General features: G+C 40.8%; 1 protein-coding gene across 2 annotated transcripts in view; it reads right to left on the minus strand.

Moving 5' to 3' along the window:
- The window catches only part of LOC140462904 (translocating chain-associated membrane protein 1-like 1), a 107247-nt gene extending 84857 nt beyond the window's left edge, over positions 1–22390 (minus strand). The window contains exons 1-2 of one of the 2 annotated variants that reach the window (XM_072556352.1): positions 21997–22111; positions 18742–18810 (exon numbers count right to left, since the gene is read on the minus strand). Coding sequence is in view for 1 of the 2 variants with exons in the window: in XM_072556351.1 (XP_072412452.1) it covers positions 21997–22116 (120 nt within the window). In the remaining variant the exon portion in view is untranslated. Of the gene's footprint in view, positions 1–18741; positions 18811–21996 lie in introns of both variants that reach the window. The other variant, XM_072556351.1, reaches the window with a different exon arrangement.
- Positions 22391–22774: the final 384 nt, after the last annotated feature.

Here is a 22774-nt window from a genome sequence, read left to right on the forward strand (position 1 = left end):
AGTACTAATGCAGTGTTGCGCACGGTCAGAATTGTCAACTTTGCAATAAATTGTTAAACCAAGTCTGCTGCACTCTTACAGTGGAGTGCTTGAAAAGTTTTATCGCTTTCAAAAAGGGCAGTCAAATAATGTCCTCTGTCCTGGCCATATTCAGTCTTCAATCAATGCCATTGCAAAACATTATCTGATCATTGCCACTTTGCTGTTTGAGAGAGTTTGCTGTGCATTGATGAGCTGCCGCATTCCCGATACTGCAACAGAGGTTATACTTCAAAACCATTCATCCGGCTGAAACACAATTTTGGCTGTCAAATAGTTATAACAAGCACTACATAAATACAATTGTTAAACATGCTTTCATTAGCACAAATTGGATCTTTTTCTATTTTACAGATACTATTTAAATGCAAGTAGTTAATATATTTGCTGATGTAAGGTAATTCATAGGCTAATAAATCTGATCAACACAATAGTTAACAAATTTGATACAAAGTTCTGCATGCAATATAGAGTTCTCATTGACTCTCACACAAGTAGAACCTCTGAAAGTTGAAATGAATTATTCATGGTAAAGATGAATTTCTGATAAAGTGGCCTTTCCAACTTGGGAGCTACAAGAATCTTTAAACAATGAAAAAATTAAGTTGCTAAAATGCCAATGTCTCAGAAGGATATGTAACAAGTAGGGACAGTAGTTTCAAAACAAATTTACTTGCCACATTACAACATTAAAAACACAAAAAATTGGGATTTTAGTCAGGAGATTCCCCAGAGAAACTTGGCATCAACTACAACATGCATTTAAAGATCTTCAGCAAAATGCTCCCATCGCTATCCAGGTTAAGAGTCAGGTATGGTAAAGTCAGGAAAATTTGTCATAAATGTAAAAAGGGGAAAGAGTGAGGGAGAAACTTCCAATGAGTAGGCAAGACAGTTTAAGGCTGTGTATGTTCAATATAATGAACAATGAGGTGTTGACATAGGGTGGACAAAGATAAAAATCTCAACACCAGGTGAGCGTCCATCAGATTTCAGTTAGAAGTAGAAACTTTCGGAGCACTGCTCTTCATCAGGTAGCTAGTGGGGCAGGATCAGAGGACACAATTTATTGTATAAGGTCAAAGTGTCATACAATTGATGCAGTGTATTGAACAAACCTTGATTGCTGTTAAGTCTTTAATCACTGAGAATGGGGTTGCAAGATTTGATTCATAAAAATATAAATCCCAGGAGTTATTTCAAATCACATTACAGAGATAAACATAGAACAGTACAAGACTGTACAGGCCCTTCAAGCGTCCATTTTGTGTTAACATTTTATGCTACTCTAAGATCAGATTAACCTACATGTCTTTCATTGTACCATCATCCACGTGCCTATCCAAGAGTCACTTAAATGTCACTAATGTATCTGACTCTACCACCATTGCTGGCAGTGCATTCCAGGCACACACCACTTGCTGCATAAAGAACCTACCTCTCAATCTCCCCTAAAGCTTCCTCCAATTACCTTAAAATTATACCCCTCATGATAGTTTCCCAGCATGGGAATGTCTGTCTCTACCTATCCACTATCTATGCCTCTCAACATGCTGTACATCTCTATCAAGTCACCTCTCATCCTCCTTCATTCTAATGAGAAAAGCCCTAGCTCCCTCAACCATTCTTCATAAGACATGACCTCCAGTCTAAGCAACATCTTGCAAAATCACCTCTGCACCTTCTCTCAAGCTTCCACATTCTTCTGAGAATGAGGCGACCAGAACTGAACACAATATTCCAAGTGTAGTCTAACCAGGGCTATAAAGAGCTGCAGCATAACCTCGCGGCTCTTGAACTCCATCCCTGGATGATGAAAGCCAACACACCATATACCTTCTTAACAACCATATCAACTTGAGTTGCAACTTTGAGTGATCTATAGACATGGACACCACGTTCCCTCTGTTCCTCCACATAACCAAGAATCCTGCCTTGAACTCTGTATTCTGCATTCAAATTCAACTAAAGTGAATGACTTCATGCTTTTCCAGGTTGAATCCCATCTGCCACTTCTCAGCCCAGTTCTCCATCCTGTCAATGTCCTGCTGCAACCTACAAAAGCCCTCCACACGATCCAGAACTCCACCAATCTTCATGTCATCGGCAAAATTACTAACTCATCCAAATTATTTATTTTTTAAAAATCACAGGGCAAACGGTCCCAGAACAGATCCCTACAGATCACCACTGGTCACCAAGCTCCAGGCTGAATATACTTTCCATTTACCATCACCTTCTGTCTTCTATGGGCCAGACAAGCCTGGCCCTGTGGCCGGACACATCAACTCCCCCTCCCACTCCGCTAAGGACATGCAAGTCCTGGGCCTCCTCCACTGCCGGATTCTAGCCACCCAACACCTGGAGGAAAAACACCTCATCTTCTGCATTGGATCAATGTTGATTTCACCAATTTCCTCATTTCCCCTCCCCCCACCTTATCCCAGGACCAACCTTCCATTTCAGTCCTGCCCTCTTGAACTGTCCTACCTGTCCAAATGGTTTCCTACTTATCCGCTCCAGCCTCTGTTCTAACCTATCACCATCACCCCCACCTTCATCTACCTATCACATTCCCAGCTACTTTCCCCACAGCCCCACCACCCTCCCATTTATCTCTCAGCCCCATTGGGCTGTTCCCACATTCCTGATGAACAGCTTATGCTTGAAATGTCAACTGTCCAGTTCCTTGGATGCTGCCTGACCAGCTGTGCTTTTCTAGTACCTTACCTTTTGACTCAGAGGACTGCAGATGCTGCCAATCACTTTCTCCCAGCCAATTCTATATCCAGACAGCCAGATTTCCCTGTATCCCACACCTCCTTACTTTCTGAATGAGCTTACCATGGGGACGTTCTCAAACACCTTGCTAAAAGCCATATACCTCACACCTTCAGTGTGTTTTGTCACATCCTCAATAAATTCAATAAGGCTTGAGGCATGACCTGCCCCTCACAAAGCCACACTGGTTATCGAACTATGGTTTTCCAAGCAATCATAAATCATGTCTCAGAATCCTCCCACCGCAAGTTATTCAAGACTGACTGGTCTATAATTGCCAGGACGATCCCTATTCCTTCCCTCAAACAAGAGAATAAATTTGCCACCATCAATCCTCTGATACTACTCAGTGGGCAGTGAGGACTCAGAAATCATTACCAAAAGGTGCAGCAATCACTTCCTGTTATAACCTAGCGTATATCCCCTCTGGCACAGGTTACGTATCTATCTTTCAAAATTTCCAGCACATCCTCCTCAACATTACTCTGTTCGAGCAAATCAGTCTGTTTCACGCTGTCCTCAAACATCAAGGTCCCTTTCAGTAGTGAATACTGAAGCAAAGTATTCATTAAGCACCTCAACTACCTCCTCTGACTCCAGGCACAAGTTCCCTCCACTTGGCCCTACTCTCACTATGGTCATCCTCATGTGCCTCACATAAGGAGAGCCAGAAGGGAGCATGAAAAAGTCTTGGATTAAGGAAAAGCCTAAGTCCATTCTTCCGCTCCTTTCTCGCTATCTTTAACCCTTTAGAGCCCTGTCGGATCCTTGCTTCCTCAACCTTAAGTAAGCTTCCTTCTTCCAAGTGACTAGATATTCCACATCTCTCGTCACCAAAGGTGCTTTCAACATACCATCCCTTCCTTGCCTCGGTGGGACAAATCTGTCCAGTACTATCAGCAAGCATTTCCTCCACACTTCGTCATGCATTTCCCTGAGAATACTTGTTCTCAATTTAGGTGCCCCAGTTCCTGCCTAATAGCATTATAATTCCCCTCCTAGTTAAATAGTTGCCCTAACCATCTGCTATACTCATGGAGAGGATAGGAGCAAAGATCAGGGAGTTGTGACCACAATGACTGAAATGCTCTCTCACCGAGAGATCTGACACCTGGCATGGCTCACTACCAAGCACCAAATCCAATAGGCCGACTAGATGGGAGGCCATATCTACATAGATAGAGAAACCCTTCCTGAACACATCTGACAAAAACTATTCCATCCAAACCATTTGAACGAAGAAGGTTGCAATCAATACTAGGGAAGTTAAAGTCACCCATGACAACACGCCTGTTACTTCCGCACCTTTCCAAAATGCCGTATCTGCTCCTCCGTGTCTCTGTTGCTATTGGGAGTTCTACAGAAACCTTCCAATAAAGTGACTGCTCCTTTTCCTGTTTCTAACTTCCACCCATAATGACTCGGTAGACAAATCCTCCTCGACAATCTCCCCTGTCTGCAACTGCGATAATATCCTTGATTAGCAATGCCACTCCCCCACCTCCTACCTCCCTTCCTATTCCTTTTGAAACACCTAAACCCCGGAATATCCAACAACCATTCCTGTCCCTGTAATGGCCATAACATCGTAGTTCCAAGTACTGATCCAGGCTCTAAGTTCGTCACCCTTATTCCTGATACTTGTTACATTAAAATAGACAACTTCAACCCATCATACTGAATGCACCTTGACCTTATCAAGTGCCTATTGCTCCTCACAGCTTCCCTGAGCACAGTATTTTGCTGTTCACTACCTACTCCATCATCTGATCCATGGCTCTGGTTCTCACACCCCCTACCAATTTAGTTTAAATCCTTCTGAAGAACTCTAGCAAAACTCCCACCAGAATATCCAGTTCAGGTGCAACCCACCCTTGTACAGGTCCTACCTTCCCCAGAAAGTATTCCAATGATCCACATGTCTAAAGCCCTTCCTCCTACATCAGCCCTGCAGTCATGTGTTCATCTGGACTCGCTCTCTATTCCAAATAAAAAGTAGTGAAACCTCAGTTCATACAATGTACTAAAGATGCAAAGTTATAGTCAGTCTGCATCCCAAACTTGAATCAGACCAGTTCTGTTCCCAAAATAGGAATTAAAATGTCATATGGACTGACTGCCTACAGATTGTGTAATTATTGAAAAAAAGTAGAATGTATCTGCAAATACAAACGCACTACATAGACCTACATGCACGTGTAAGGGGGAGGGGGGGGGGGGGGGGGGAGGCGGAGGCGGAGGCAAGTATGTGTGCACATGTGCATGCTTGACAGTGTGTGCATGCAAGTGTAACAAAATATGCCTGTGACAGTGCGCATGCACACTTGTACTTTCTCTCCGATAAACGTACACACATGTGTAAGAGAGAGGGCTGTGAGAGTGAGAAAGTGTGATCATGTGTGTATGTGTGTGCACATATGAGAGAATATACAGTGTAACAGTGTCATCTGTAGTGTGACATGAACCCATGATCTCATCAGCAGCAAAGTGACTCAGTGGTTAGCACTGCTGCCTCAAAGCGCCAGGGACTCAGATTCCATTCCTGCCTCAGGCAAATGTCTGTGTGGAGTTTGCACGTTCTCCGTGTGGGTCTGCGTGGGTTTCCTCCCAAAATCCAAAGATGTGCGGTTAGGTGAACTGGCCATGTTAAATTGCCCATAGTGTTAGGTGCATCAGTCAAAGGGAAACGGGTCTGGGTGGGTTGCTGTTCGAAGGGTCAGTATGGACTTGTTGGGCCCAATGGCCTGTTTCCACACTGTAGATAATCTAACCTCGGTTGAAGCCAACGTCGTGGGAACCAAACTTGGCTGTCAGCCTCTGCTTGGAGACTCTGCATTGTTGCATATCCTGAAGTCAGTCTTGGAGGACAGTCACCAAAAAGGGGAGGCTGAATGTCCTTGATTGCTCAAGTATTCCCCAATTAGGAGGGAACATCCTGTCTGGCGAATATTGTGCAATGTCAATTCATCCATTGTCGTAGCATCTACTTGATCTCGCCAATATACCATGCCATTGGGTATCCTGATCTGCAGTGCAGGAGATAGACAACACTGGCCAATCACGGGTACCTGTTGTACACAGTGGGTGGTGTCCCCACACGTATGTCCTGAGGTATGGTATATTGGCGAGACCAGGCAAATGCTATGACAACAGATGAATGGACATTTTATTTGCCAGACAGGATGTCCCCTCCCAAGTGGGGAACACTTTAGCAGTCAAGGACATTCAGCTTCAGATCTTGAGGTGACTGTCCTCCAAGGCAGACTTTGCGATACACAGCAATGCAGAGTCACCAAGCAGAGGCTGATAGCCAAGTTTGGTACCCATGAGGATGGCCTCAACCAGGATCTTGGGTTCATGTCACATTACTGGTGACGCCACTCCACTCCCCACACACACACACACACATCTACAGGATAAATTTGCTTTGGCAGATTTATATTTGTAGATGCATATTTTGTTCAATAAAGGACACAATCTGTCGGGAGTCAGTCCATGTGGCATTTTATAAATTCCTACTTTGGAACCAGAACCAGTCTGACTCAAGATTGGGACACAGACAGACTGCAACCTCACACCTTTAATGCATTGTCTGAGCTGAGATGTCACCTTTCTTTTATAAAATCTTAAAACTATTTTCGGAATGTGACTTGAAAGTAGTTCTTGGATTTACATATTAATTAAACGAAACCTGCAATCCCATTCAAAGTGATTATAAAGACTTAACAGCAATCTAAGTTTGCTCAATACATCACATCAGTTGTGACACTTTGATCTTTCATTATAAAAATTGTGTCCTATGATCCTTCCCCACTAGCTACTTGATGAAGCAGCAGCGCTCCGAAAGCTCGTACTTCCAAATAAACCTTTGGACTACAACCTGGTGTTGTCAGATTTTAAAATCAGTGGAGGGGAGGGACGGAAAATGTATTGCAAAGTACATAAACTGCTTTCCCTATGAAAGCATCGGAGGATTTGCAAAATTGGGCAACAATGAATTCATGGAACAATTTCAAGACAGTTCATTTAGTTGCAAATAGAAATTCATCTTCCATTCCCCGTTACATTTTTGGGATCTTTTTAGATGGTGCAGGTTCACTCATCATTATTGCCCCATCTTGTCATCCATGATTCCACTCTGCTACTCATCAGGCTTAGGTAGGTTTCTGGATGCAGAATAGTTCTGCTATTTTCTAGTGTGGAACCAAAGAAACGCACTTGCGGTCACAATTTATTTCTGGGAACCCTGGGGCACGATTTGTTGTCTGGAAACTGATATGGGGTGAAAAGGTTTTTCTTTATCTATTCGTTTCATCCATAGTGTAAACAGCTGAAGAAAAAAAAACACCTACAGAGATTGGGCAGAAAAGTGGGACTAAGCAAGTTACTTTGTTTATTTCACAGACCTCCAATCTAACTTAAGAGAAACAACAGATGCCATATTTCTACACTTACTCTGCAAGTGTGAAGTAAAGATTAAATGAATAAAGACACATCATCTCATGGCAGATACTACTGGAATCACTCCTACAGAAAATCAGAGTCTATTATATACAGATTCTTTCAAAAGGTTGATCGTAATAGGCCAATTTGATCACTGTTCTGTCATTTCTATTCACTCTTCTGGATGAAGAGGTGGCACTACAATAGATCTAAAACCTCTGAACAGTTCAGTTTGAATATGACATGATACAGTGAACTTTAGAGCTAGTCATTTATTCACAGTTCATAATTGATCAGTTTAATCCAGCTAAACAAATAACCAACTATCCTTCAACAAAAGATTACCCACATTAGACCTACAGAACTTGCACAACATGCAAAAATTATTTAGTTCAGTGTTTAGTTTTAGTTCTCCTGTACATTCCTCGATTGAGACTATGGAAATGAGCCAGAGTTTTGACAAAAAGATGAAGAAATGTTCTAGAAATTGCTTTGTGAACTAGCTGTAATTACATATTTTCATAAATTTTATACTGTTAAGTTTTGTTCTGGGTCATAGTACTGTGGTTATCCTTTCAGATCATACTATTAACAAAATCCTCATACTTCTATTTATCACCCATTAAAGTACAAAACTTCAGTTCAAACTTTGGAAAACCAACTCTGATACTTTAATCAACTGTTCAGACATGTTACAACAAATCTCTGAGCAGGTAGGGCTAAAAGCCAGATTTCTGGTCCAAAAATAGGGACACTGCTACTGCACCACAAGATCCCATCTGCTTCTTATACAGTTAGTTAAACATAACAGCTATTACTTAACATCCTGTGGCAAGCTATATGAAATATGAAAATTTACTAACCATGAAGCGAAATGGATGCTCCACTGACTTCTAGTTTGGCATGTTTTGCTAAAGGCTACTTGCTTTCCAATGTACTTAAGCCCTCAACCTTCAGTTTAACAAACCTAGGGTCATAGTGTTCATGGTGGTGGCGCTCTTTTTTTGGGGGGGTGGGGTTTGGGGGAGAAGAGCAGTTTGGGGTCACTGGCAGCTGAAAGAAATTATTATTGTCAGTGCCCACAAGTGACACTTCTGTAATCTATTTAAAAAGCCTTTTACTCATCATAACGATAAAGACACTTACAAATATTTTAATGAAAACCAAGTGCTGGACTTCAGTATGAAATATGGATACGGCAAGGAACAGCATTACTTTCAAGTGGCAAAATGAAAAATAACTTAAAACACACTGCACCAATTGCAAGAGTTAAGCAACACAGAAAATGACAAACAAGCCCAATAACATCAGAAATCAAAGGAAAGGAAGCATAATCATCAGAATTGGGAATCATACTCATGTAGACATTCAAAAACATTCACTGGGGCTTTCAATTTTGGCAGAGGTATGATCTGGTGTATAATCGATCACTTGTAGCTGGTAACAGTGGGTAAAAATAGGCATCCTGCCAGCAGTTAAGTGTCACAAGTGACAGGTTAGTCATCGAGCTATACAGCAAGGAAAAAGAATCTTTGGTCCAACTCATCCATGCCAACCAGATATTCTAAATAAATGTAGTCTCATTTGCGAGCACTCTGAACCCTTCCTATTCATATACCTAATCCAGATGCCTTTTAAAAAATGTTGTAACTGTACCGGCCTCCACCACTTCCTCTGGCAGCTCATTCCACACATGCACCACCCTCTGCATTAAAACAGTTGTCCCTTAAGTCCATTTTACGTCTTTCCCCTCTCACCCTAAATCTACGCCCTCTAATTCTGGACTTCCCACCCCAGTGAAAAGACTTTGTTTATTTATCCCTGGCAAGTGAACAGTTCCTGGCACGAATAACTGGATATTAGGAGTCGCAGGAACTCTGGACATGTTTGCATCTTCAGTTCAGATGTTGAACTCACTAAAGCAACCTTATAAACAGGTGAAAATAGCACAAAGCAGAGACTGCATGTGGAATCAATGTGATCTGTATATAATCACCATATCATTTCTATACTGAGCAATCAAGAGAGAGATTCTATTTCAATGCTTGAACAGTATTTTCCCCTTTGAGTTAAGCATTCAAAGTCTATCTTCTACTCATTAACATAACTGGGCTAGTGCTATGTCTACTTCACAGGAAGCAGAATAAGGATGTTGTCAGGGTTGGAGGATTTGAGCTATAGGGAGAGGCTGAACAGGCTGAGGCTGTTTTCCCTGGAGCGTCAGAGGCTGAGGGGTGACCTTATAGAGGTTTGCAAAATTATGAGGGGCATGGATAGGATAAATAGACAAAAGTCTTTTCCCTGGGATCGGGGAGTCCAGAACTAGAGGGCACAGGTTTAGGGTGAGAGGGAAAAGATATAAAAGAGACCTAAGGGGCAACATCTTCACGCAGAGGGTGGTACGTGTATGGAATGAGCTGCCAGAGGATGTGGTGGAGGCTGGTACAATTGCAACATTTAAGAGGCACCTGGATGAGTGTATGAATAGGAAGGGTTTGGAAGGATATGGGTCGGGTGCTGGCAGGTGGGACTAGATTGGGTTGGGATATCTGGTCGGCATTGGCAGGTTGGACCAAAGGGTCTGTTTCCATGCTGTACATCTCTATGACTCTATGCCTAATGGTCATGCTGTTAATCTATTCTCAAAATAGGTGTGATCAGCAGTGCTATCGAACAGAATTTGCTCAGCATCCTGTTCAAAGCCCAGCAGGGTCACTCAGCTCCAGATCACATACAGCCTTGGTCCAAACATAGATAAAAGAGCAGAATTCTAGAGGGGACACATGAGTGGCTGCCTTGATACAGCATTTAATCACAGGTAGCATCCGAAGCCCTGACAAGGCTGAAGTCAATGGGTAGCCTGGGAAAATTGTTCACAGTACTTGGACATGCCTACAGGCATTTCTCATAGCTGTGCTTTAGGCTTATCATCTTCAGCTGCTTCACCTATGAGATTTCATCAACACAAAGTCAGAAGTACCGACGGTTGCAGTGTGTTCAGTTATGTTCACAATCCCTTAGAAAATGAAACAGTCTTCTCACGTTGAAGGCTTGGACAACATTCAGCTTTGGGCTGCTAAGTGATAAGCACCTGAGCAAAAGGTTACCTAACATTGACCATTGCCAGAAAGGATCTGACCTCTTACTTCTGAGTGTGAAAAGTATTACCATCGAAATCCTCATCAATAGGCATTACTACTGTTCAGGAATTGAACATGACCAGCAATATGAACATTGGGGCCACAAGGCATGCAAAAAGCTCAGAACTGAGAAGCAAGCAACTTATCCTCCCAACTCCCTAAATCCTACCCACCAACTAGAAGGCTCAAGTCAGCTCGATGATGGAAGACTCTTCAGTTGCTTAGACGACTCCAAACACCTAAATCTTCATAGTTTATAAAGGGCAAAGTACCCCACCCACCGCAAAAATTTATTCCCTCTACCAACGCAAACCTGCAGTGTGTACCATATACTGTACAAGGTGCATTGGAACAAGTTGCCCAGCTTCCCCTGATAGCACATCCCAAACTTCTAAGCTAGAAAGACTGCAGGTCAGTGGGTCAATAGCAGCACTGTCATGTATCTACACTACATAGTCTGAAGTGGTTCAAGAAGGCAGTTATCAACAGGCCATAAATACTAGTATTCCCACTCATGTTCACAGCCCAGAAGTTCCCAATGACAATAGAACTTGCATCCGAAAATTCTCAAAAGGAAGTCACACGAGTCATTTGCCCTGCAAGTAGCCAAGGAATACAACCAGAAAGCTATCCTTTCTGTGTTAGTTAACTGATACAGCAATCCAAAACTAAACATTTCGTGTTTCAAAGCAGTGCAAATGCAAACCATTTTCAAATAGTTTTATGTGAGAAAAGAAGTCAGAACATTTTTTTAAATGGTCATTAATCAAAGTATTTCAGACAATTTTAGTTTCGGCATTAGAAAAATTCCTATCCTCTTGATAGTGCCATGGGATAATTCATTAATTAGTTTGCTTTAACATCTCAAAAGAATCTTGGAATGTCAGAATGGGGCACTTCCTCAATAATTCAGTGCAATATCAACCTAAACACTCAAAGTACAACTTGAATCCACACCATCTTTTGAAAACAGAGGCTAGAGAACAATCACCTGAAGCAAACTAATCTTGCTCACCTGTGGAATATTTATTTTAAAATTATGGTTTTCCTCAAACTATTAAAGAGAGAGATATAGAAGGGAACAGGCGAGGACCACTCATCCTTGCGAACAGTGTTAAAAAGCCATAAAAGGAGGCTGGTAATATCAATAGCTCCATAATAACTAGATCATAAGTCACCAATAGCACTGATTCTCCATCTCTATTTTAAAATGCCACATGCATTACATACATATTCATTAAATGGAGTGTGACAGCTGCTGAATCATGCTGCTCATATTCAGTTACATAGTGACTCTATTTTGAAGTTATTTGAATCCTGACAGCAAATATTAGATCAAGCATTAGCATAGTCTATCAGGTTGATTTTGCTTCCCTCCCCCCATTTTAAAACTGTGTACAACATTCGAAATGCCACACTAAAGTAGAAAGACAATCACAACACCATGCAGAGATTGGTTTAATAATTATTTGTGAATACATTTTGTTTACCTGCAGTGGTTAAGAAAAACTTAAGAGTACAAATGAAAGACATAATTTTTGTTGTTTTCCACAGATTTCTTTCCAAATTACTTCAGAACTGAACAAGCACACGCAACCACCTAGTAATACACTAAGCTCTCAGATGATGGGATATTTATACATAAACTCAGCATGGAAATGAAGTAACAGAGACCATGCAACCTTTTCCAGAACACTGGACAGAAAATAACTTAACAGGCCTAGAATCACTGGAAAACATTTGTAAAGACTTAGAGTATTTCATAGCTTTTACGAGAGTAGGGATAATGAATTATACATTAACAGATGTAAATTCATTAGCTCACTGACAAAGATTGCAATTTAATATTTAAAAAGCAATTTTGAAATATACAAGTTCAAATTTCACATTGAAATAAAGTTTAACAATGGGCAAAATGGAGCCTGCAGAAACAATGCACAAGACAATAGGTTCTTTCTAAAAACTACTAGCCACTTTTCCAGCACCACCACCTCTGCTGATTCTAGTGAACATGCAATTTCATAATGTTTAAATTTTCTTAACTCACTCAAATATAATCTTTTTTTCTATATAAAAAAAACAATAAATTTTGGCTGCCCAATTATAGTAGACTCAACAGTCATATCCATTTTCTGGCAGGTGTCACCAGGTATCATTAAAAGAGAACTCTGATTTCTTGCACAACAGAAGGTATTCATTTTCTAACATGTTCTTTTGTGTGGGCATCAAAGACAACAGCATAAATAAAAACGCATGCAAGTTATACCCTATGTTAAAGTACAGATTTGAGACGGCCCAGGGAAACTCTTATGGACTCAACGTGTAAGCTTCTCTTGGTTCATCCCCGAGATCGTACCCTTTGGTAGTCTGGAATAAAAAAAATTCTAACAGACAGTTTAGTTTAATTTTAGTCATCCCCTTTATTTACCAATAGCATCACTACTACAACACAAAACTGATATCTATAAAGCTCAATTAACTAGGCTCTAATAACCCAGGAGAGTAGACATCACTCTTCCTTTAAGAGCCCCTGCAGGCTACTGTCTTACTGTCACAAACAGGCTTCCTTTATACAAAAAGTTGACAAAAAACACTGCATGTTCCTAATTAAACAGATAAGTGAAAGACAATAATTCGTAAGGAAGAGAAGTTAATTGACAGATGTGTGTGTGCTTGACTGATCACTCATACAGGCCTTGAGCTAACTATCAGGTGGGAAACAAATCCAGCCAAGTCAGGTGTCTGGTGGCAAGATAGCTTCCTATAAAGAAGTACCAGTCTAAATTAAGTAGGAGGTGTCATAAGGCAACCTTGTACAGCTCACATGTCTGATACCATTGTTTTATGAAATGGTTTCTTAGCAAGGAGGGCAAACTTTTGACCATAAAATGGCTTCCTGACAGATTGAAGAGATTCTGACACAATGTTAGGTTTAGAATAATTTTAAGCTGGGAGCAGACTCCTTTTTTTTACCTTAAGCACAGAATCATTCTGTACCTGAGACTGAAATGTTACCTTAAGGTTGTATTTAAAATGATTCGAATAATTCTCGGATTAAACATGCCTTCTTTTCAAGGTTGTGATTCAAATTCAAATAAGACATAAGATCTGACTAGCTAGAATTGACAGTGGGACAGTCTTGGTCTGTAAAAACAATAAGTTAAAGCTTCATCAATATTTCCTTTTACAGAATTTGCAATTCATAACCAGTAATGGCCACTCAAAATCATCATGAAGTCTCAAAATGCAAATAAATTCAATCCATTGCAAGTAAGCAGAGTTAATTTTCTACTGGCTTCAGCATTTGCAGCACTACAAAACAGTCTGTCTCTCTCTCTCTCTAGTGCCCTTTTGAACTCAAGTCAGGGACTTTTCACAGAAAAGATGTTTTTCCTTCTGAGTCTGCCTAGCTTGCAAAGGGTAATAAGAATCCACTATAATTGATAGGACCTGACCGTCAATTACAAGGCTTTTGATTGTACCAAGTTAGATTAGATTCCTTACAGTGTAGAAACAGGTCCTTTGAACCACCAAGTCCACACCAACCCATTTCCCTCTAACTAACGCACCTAACACGATTGGCAATTTAGCCTGGCCAATTTACCTGACCGGCAAATCTTTGGACTGTGGGAGGAAACCAGAGTGCCTGGATGAAACCCACAGAGACACAGGGAGAATGTGCAAATGCCACTCAAACAGACAGTCACCAAAGGCTGGAATCGAACCTAGAACTCTGGTGCTGTGAGGCAGCAGTGCTAACTATTGAACCACCGTGCTGCCCAGTGTCACTCAGTGTCCTGTTCACACAGATTCACTGATGTTAAGGCAAGTGTTTTTAATTGCCTTACAGCATCCTGTTATCATTTGCTGCGAATAGATGTCTTTCTTTTCTGCACAGCTTGCGTTCCCCCTCTTTTGTTTTATGGTCCAACCCTTCCTGCCTGTCTATTTTCTAGTGTGCAGCAAATGTGTTCTATAATTCAACATTCCATTTTAGTCTAAATGTTTAAGGAAAAGTTTTAAGACTATAAACTTTCTCATTCCCCACTTCTGTCATTTCATGACAACGACATAGCTCATAAGTGTAATTAGCCCTTCAGTCGATTTGTATTCTCAATAAGCAAAGTACCTCCTCTGCAAGTCATTGTCCAAAGGAGCAGAAAGATACTGGATTTCAGCATGGACATTCAGACATGAATGAGCAGAGATAGACAAGGGTCAATTTACCAGATTCCGCTTTGGCTGAGATGAAAAGCAATGTACGGTCCATTTCATGCATAAGCAGATGACAATGTATATTCCTAGGACGAGACCAAGGACAATCAGCGAGTCCCACACGATCCATCCGCACTGTGCCTTGACCCGCTTTGTTGATAACATCTGTATCGTCCATAATATCTTTCGAGAAATCATCGACGCAGATGCAACATTGCAGGCCAATGACTGAATAAACGCCTCCTTTTTTAGCAAGGAGGAAATCTAGCACTAGCCAATTCTTAAGCGGCATCATCCAGGTCTCCTGAACTCTTTGAACAAAGCTTGGGAGAGTAATGCCTGGATATGCAATGTGAGTAGTTTAAACAAGTTTCAGCTGGGCAGCTGCAATCGTAACTTTCAATGGTATCAGCACAGATTTATTTTGTACAGTCATATTGGAGTTTTAGCCAGTCTGAGATATCACAGAGGGATCAGTTAAATCTGGGTGTATGTACTTGGGTTGGATTCTCATCGGATGCCTCTATCAGTGCTAACACTAGGACTGCGAGACGCATACAAGTTTGCAATGTCCTTTGTAGAGCCATGTTGAACGTCCTTCTACCTTTACTGCAGTTTCAGTTGTCAAAAGAACTTGACAAGGACCTTTTCAGCGGGGGCCCGATTTTTCCCAATTAAAGTCTTTCAATAATACATCGTCACCAGAGTTAACACCTTTCAACACTGGAGCTCTTTCTTCTTATTTCCCTGGTACTCAATAGGCTTCTTTGACCTGATGATTTGGAGATGCCGGTGTTGGACTGAGGTGTACAAAGTTAAAAATCACAACGTGTGACTATAACCTGGTGTTGTGTGATTTTTAACTTTGACCTGATGATGAGACTGCAATGCTCTGGTTAACTTAATCAGGTACCTGTGTATTTCTTCTACCATGACATGCACATAAACACGTGTTGGGCAGTTAAGGGTCCTCAAGGGCTTTCCAGATATCAGTTCAGCCACCGAGAATTCAGTCTTTTTCTGTGTCATGGTTCTCATATTAAAAAAGGGCAATTGAGAGCACTTGCAGCCAATTAAGGCCCGTTTCTTCTACCAACTGGCTTAGCTGACCTTTTAAAGGTACCATTGGCATTTTCTATAATTCCCGCTGCTTGGGGATGGTTGGCACAATGGATTTTTTTGATTCATATTCAAACTCTTACATAGTGCCTTGCTTACTCTGCACAGAGGCGGGGGGCCATTATCAGAAGAGACCTTAACTGGTATTCCAAATCTGGGCATCATTTCCCTTAACAGAATTTTACAAGTAGGTGTTGCTGTGCAGTTAGTATGGGGTTAAGCTTCAATCCATTTACGTTGATTATCACTAAGCAATAGTTATAAGAGGTAAGCAAGGATACCACAGAATGGGAGGTACAGAGTTGCACGAAGACATCAAAAGGCAGTATAAAATAGTTTGATTTTCCAGAACAAAAAATATTCTGCCAATACAACATTTTCCCTCCTTAGAAGAGAATTCAATTGACAATATTTTAATATTTCTATATGAGGAACAGATGCCAAGTCTTTAATTCTCAAATCTTTAAGCAAAACTTTACCCACTGAAAATTCCTTGACAAAGATTTAATTTCACCCTAAAGTTAATTTGGAAAACATCAATTGTATACAGAGAGCTAGACTAACAATTTAAACTGATCCGTTAAATTATTTCTGTTTAAACTAAGGTGAAACAAAGTAAATTGATAATCAGATTAGTTTAAATGGTTCCTATTTTATTAGAATAAGTATGATTATATAGGTATCTACTCAAACTGTTGCAATTTTAATAAAAAAATTGTCAGCAATTTTTGCGAAGATTTGTCAGCGGCAAAAAGATTTTCCCTACACCCACAATTTTCTTTCAAGAGTGTGAAGACATCATTGCTAACTTCGTACATCAAACCCAAACAAAATTACACATTCTAAGTACTGGTGTCAGTGATAAGAATACTCTCAGCATTTTCAGTTACCTATTAAACACTGAACTCTCCAAGTGAACTCTATCTGACCATGAGAAACTGGCTTCTAGTTTAGATCCAACTTATAATAAATTGTGTTTCAACTGGTTCAGGTGTCTGTAACTATAGCAACACCCTATTCTTTATGTACAATGAACTATTTTTGTTGGCTTGAATAAGTTATTTCTAATTCTAACATCTGTTTTATGTAATGGAAGAGAATTCAGTGACAAATCACAAAAAACACACACAAAATTGCAAAACGGTCAAAACTAAATAGGAAGTTGAAATGAATCAAATAGTATGGAATAAACTGAACAATATTTACCAATAAATACAGTCCACAGACTTCACAGCAACAAACCCAAACAAGCAGACAAAATGTGACCAGAAACCCTAGTCACTCGCTCCTACTTGGAGATGACTGCCAGACGACTCAGACCTCTTGGCATCATGGTAGCCCACAAACCCACCCTCACACTAAAACAGCTAATGAACTTGAAAGACACCATATAGACAAGCAAAGCTAATGGCCTTTATAAAATACCTTGCAGGAACTGTAACAAACACTATATTGAACAAAACAGGCAGTCAAATGCTAATATAGGAGACCAGAGCCCAGGTATTCAACTATGAAAGACTTATTTCAGCCCATCCAAAACTGCTCACCATCTACAATCCACTAGGCAGATAATGAAGTAATACTTGCAGCTGCACTTGCACCACCAACACCTACTAGCTTAAAATAAATCCTCAATACTCATGATGCAGGCTGTGTACAACATGTCCAGTATCAAAAGATGAATTATGACAACCCACCAAAGCATCTTAGTATAATTTGCTATAATCCAATACATAGGAAGTGTGCAGCTGAGACAATAACTCCAAATCTTCAACATCATTCCTTCACCACTGCTGAATCTGGGACTCTCTACCTAACATTGCGACATGAACCCTGCCACATAAACCGGAGTATGTGTCAGTGATGCATACATCCAAGACAATGAATTTTAAAATATCAAAATGGTCTGTTATGACACTTAGTGCCTTCCCAAGTCTCCAAATGCTCATTCTAATCATGGCACAGTTATGACCAACATGAGCTTGTAATCACAGAAAATTGACAGTGTGGGATTCAAAAAACACCAGTAAAAGCAGACAAAAAACACAGCACACCAGTATTTGAATGAATAATAAAACAAAGAACTGTGGATGCTGGAAAACTGAATAGTGGAGTCCATTCTAAACAACAGGATGGAGGATGTATTCTCCCTAGCATTATAATGTGGGAAGTTCTGTACTCTCAAACTTTTGAGAAGATAACAGTAGCATTTTTAATGCTATTTCATTAACTGCTTTTCCTCTCCAGACTGGCCGAGTTTCCCTTGTAATTTCTGCTTTTGTTCCAGAATTTCAATTCTTACAACACAGCGGTAAACCCTTATACTAATTAAACCAAACACATTCAAAAGGTTACCTCTCCCGTAATCTGTTAAAAGTATGGAGTGACAGAACTACCTAAATTCCACTATTAAAGAATAAAATTTTATTTTTTTCAGTAACTAAAATAAAAATTAAACAACAACAATTTATAACACTCAGCCTCCTTTCTCCCACTAACAATATACTGATCCAATAAAGCCCCTATTAAATTTACAGCAACTCAATTTTCAAAACGAGACAGCAACTGTCATCTCCAGTGTCGATCTTTCTCAGTTTGTCGATCACCCTGGTCTTCTTCTACTGCACTATTTTTCACATTGTAAAAAAGGTACCTTTTACAAAGTGTGTGTTTTCAGATAATCTGTCTGAAAATGGCAAATGGCAAGCTTTGAGAAGATTTGTAGCTTAGGTTGAGGTTTGGGATGTCGGTTTGCTCGCTGAGCTGGAAGGTTCATTTCCAGACATTTCATTACCCTAGGTAACATCTTCAGTGCACCTCAGGCAAAGCAATGTTGAAAATTCCTGCTTTCTATTTATATGTTTGGGTTTCTTTGGGTTGGTGATGTCATGTCCTGTGAAGTCACTTCCTGTTCTTTTTCTCAGTGGGTGGTGGATGGGGGTCTAACTCTATGTGTTTGTTGATAGAGTTCCAGTTGGAATGCCATGCTTCTAGGAATTCTCACCTGTGTGTCCTTGTTTGACCTGTCCTAGGATGTGTGTGTTGTCCCATTCGAAGTGGTGTCCTTCCTCATCTGTATGAGAGGATACGAGTGAGAGAGGGTCACGTCTTTTTGTGGCTAGTTAGTGTTTATGTATTCTGGTGGCTAGTTTTCTGCCTGTTTGTCCGATGTAGTGTTCGTTACAGTCCTTGCACAGTATTTTGTAAATGACATTAGTTTTGCTCATTGTCTGTATATGGCAGATGGTGCTCTTTCTGGCTAACTGTCCAAAATGCCTGCTTTTTATACCCCAAACATCAGATCATCTCATTGGTTCAATGTTAAAACAGTACAATTCAAATTTGATTGGGTTTTGGTATCTTGGGGCATAATTTAAACTGCTGTGAAATCAACTGGTATCTAGTTTACAGCCAAAATGTTACATCTTTCAATTTTCCAGCACATTGACATGAAAGGTGCTTGCCAGCTTTGACTCTCAAGGTTACAACATGCACCTTCAACTTCATAACACAATCAACTACTTACAAATTTACCTCTTCCCTAATAGAATTTAATTTGGCCATCTTATCTGCTTGTGACCTATTTTGCAGTCAATGTATATTTAATACTTGAAATTTATCAACATTAAATTTTAAATGTCGACTTGTCTACCCCATTTCAAGTAACTCCAATTTTTGTCATACACCTTTCACTTCTTTACTAAATTTATTGCTCTCCAGGTTGTTTGTCAGGAAGTTTAATTATCTCAATATCCATACAGTTGATGAACATGTTTTAAAGATAGATTTCATTTAACAAGTATGGTCCAGTAAACTATATAGCTATCAGGTGTACTTTAATTAATCCAGTACCATAATCCATTCTAGACTCCTTCAGATTTAAATTTAATTGGGAGTTTTCATAAAGTTTTATATCAAATGCTTTTCCTTCTTCTGGACAGCTATAAATCATTGAAAAAGCCAGTTATCTCACAATATCATTAAAAGCAATCTGAGTGTTCGGAACTTCCCGCATTATAATGCTCGGAAGAGTACCACCTCCATTCTGTTACTTAGAATAGATTCCATTATTCAACTTCCTATTGATATAAAGCCAACAAGCCTTAACACAAGCAAGCTGTGTTCCTTAAACTGAGCATTTGACAGTATCTAAAATGGTCAGGAAACCAAAACAGCTAACTCCAGTTAAACAAAAAAGGAATCTGCATTCATGTAGAAAACTTGAATATTATATGAAGCCTTTTCACAAATTTAAACATTGCAGTTACAACCAATGAAGCACTGCAACTTATGCACACACACAATTCCAGTCAAAGTCAAGGACACCCAGTTCATTTGTTTTAATATCATTGAATGACAGATGTTAAAATGATAGCCAAAATATTGGTTCATAGGAAAAGAAGTGCCATGTAGTATTCACCTGGTTTCACACGTACAACCTCTGTTTTTATGAAAAGTTGTGAGCAGTGAACATTGGAAACCATTTGAATACAGTGGACTGTAGCCATGCGAAAATCCTCGAACTACCCTTTAGTGGCACTGTGGGAGCTGACAAAGCAGTCACTTCTCAAAGCAGTCTTTCCTCAAAATATCAAGGTGTTGGCTTAATGGTATTATTGCCGGATTGTTAATCCGGCGATCCAGATAACATTCGAGACCCAGGTTCAAATTCCACCATAGCAGATGGTGGAACTTGAATTCAACAAATATCTGGAATTAATATAGTGATGACTCCATCGTCAATTGTCAGAAAAACAAACATCTGGTTCCCTAATGCTCTTTAGGGAAGGAAACTGCCATCCTTACCTGGTCTAGCCTGTGTGTGAACACCAGACACAGAAATGTGGTTGACTCTTAAATGCCTTCTCGGCAATCAGGGATGGGCAATAAATGCTGCCCAGACAGAGGTGCCCTCAACCCGTAAATGTGTAAAGAAAACAAAACCCCTGGAATTAATCACTCCAAACTGCTTTTTAAAAATAACTTGTCAAAACTCTACAAGGCCTCTATTCAAACCAGAAGTGCAGTAACATAAACTTCACCAATCAGACCTAAAGCTTAAAATGAATCAGTCTCAACAAATAATGCTGTTTATTTTAAAGTTTCAGGGTAATATGGGGGATGAAGCTGGTAATAAAACAAGACAAGGCAATTTTTATAACAGATGGGTCTCTCAGTTGCTCCAAACAACTCAAATTTGTTTCTAACACAACTTAAGTAGAAGCAATGCAAAAACTTGATAGCAGCACGTGACCGAAGCTCTCACTAGAGCAAAAACATAAATTAGAGTCAGACACAGTAAAAAGTACAAAGATGGATACGTCTTTTTCAAAATGCTTGATATTTGGTTACTTCAGAAGATATTCTATAACAAACTTAATCCTGGCAAGTGTTTCTGGATGGTCATGAAGACACAGTGGGGCTTAGACAAAGATGATTCATTTCACCACAGTAGAGCCGAAAGCAATTTGTATCCACTTTGGTGAAGAAAACAGCGCATAAATGAAATCAGCCCTTTGGTTGTCTGACAATATACTAGCAGATGTTGGAAGCATTTATTTCTCACTAAAAACCAGGCTTCAATCATATGCAAACTCTGAGTGTGTATTTATTGGTGGACGTGAGCCGTCATCAGTACCGACGCACAAAGGAGATTTTAACTTCCAAAGACAACTAGCGGGCAACAAAGTCTATCCAAATGTTCGCTGAGAATATTTCCTCCTTTAAGACGAATAATCCAGCGTTCACTGAAGGCTTCATTTTTGAAATTTCGAATTACATTTGAAACAAGATCGGCACAAGCTCAGCTGTACTCTCACTGGCAGTTCAAGACCATTTACAAATCAAGCCACCTGTTTCCACTTTTCAAATCATGACATTAAGTTCAATAATAGTAGTAGCAAGCACTGTGGAGAAAAACGGTGGGGTCCACGAACCTGTGAAGCGCCTCTGAACCAGGAATAATCCTTGTCTTGAAGGATCAAGGCGGGCTAGTTGCGTGTACACCTAGCCCCTTCCACTTGGAGATGGCCATTCTCCTCAACCCTTATTCATCTCCCCCACACCAACCCCCCCCCCCGCCCCCCCGCCACCACCACCCCGCCACCACCACCACCACCACCACCACCCCACACACACATACACACACACTCCGTTATCCAAAAAGGTGATGGGGGAATATTTCTGTTCAAGTCTGGGCCTCTGCCCTTTTGGTCAATGTAGCCATTCACGTACATATCTCTATAAAGCCTTTCTTTACCTCGAACATCAGCCCTAGCAGAATCACCATCGCGACACACGACACGATGTCCGCATGGTTCTGGATCACGAACTCATGACTGAGGACGGCAGGATTTTTGCTTTTCTTCCTCAGGCCCATGACGGCTGACGACCGAAACTACTTTTTCCTCTATTCCCCCCCCCACCCCCCAACTACAACGCAAACAAAATAAAACTTTAGTGAATCGGAGGGGGGGGGGGCGGGGGAGATAAGAAAACGGGGTCAGGAAGGTGTTTGAAATAAAGAAAATAAAAGCACGCCCCGCTCCACTTCCCTCCTCAGGTTCCCTAGCACCCGCCAAGCCAGACCCTCGCCGGCCGTCTCCCACAACAACTGTACAACGTTGACGCTACTCGGCCCACCGCTTCGCCGACCATTCCTGACGCCACGCAGCTTTGACTGGCAGCTGCGGTGACCAATCCGAGCACCGGGTGGCCATTGTGCCGCGCCTCCTAACGGTCGTTCGGACCCCGTTGGCCGCCAGCTGATTGACAGCCCGGTTAGCCGCTCGCATTGGACATTTGCGTCCCAACGGCCGACGCCGTACAACCAATCATATGTGAGGACTAGGTCAAACGAATGGAGTGGGTTGAGTCAACCGCTTGGCGTTCAGCGCATGTGCAAATGGCTTCCCAGCAGATGCCAGGTAAAGTGTCAACTGTCAAATGAGGAAAGGTGTTGCTTGTGTCTTTCAGTGTTGTGCCTGCCTTATTGAGGAGGTATTTCTGACATATATCATACCATTAATTTGAAATTA

This window comes from Chiloscyllium punctatum, chromosome 37 (genome assembly GCF_047496795.1).
Source record: "Chiloscyllium punctatum isolate Juve2018m chromosome 37, sChiPun1.3, whole genome shotgun sequence".
NCBI lineage: Eukaryota > Metazoa > Chordata > Chondrichthyes > Orectolobiformes > Hemiscylliidae > Chiloscyllium > Chiloscyllium punctatum.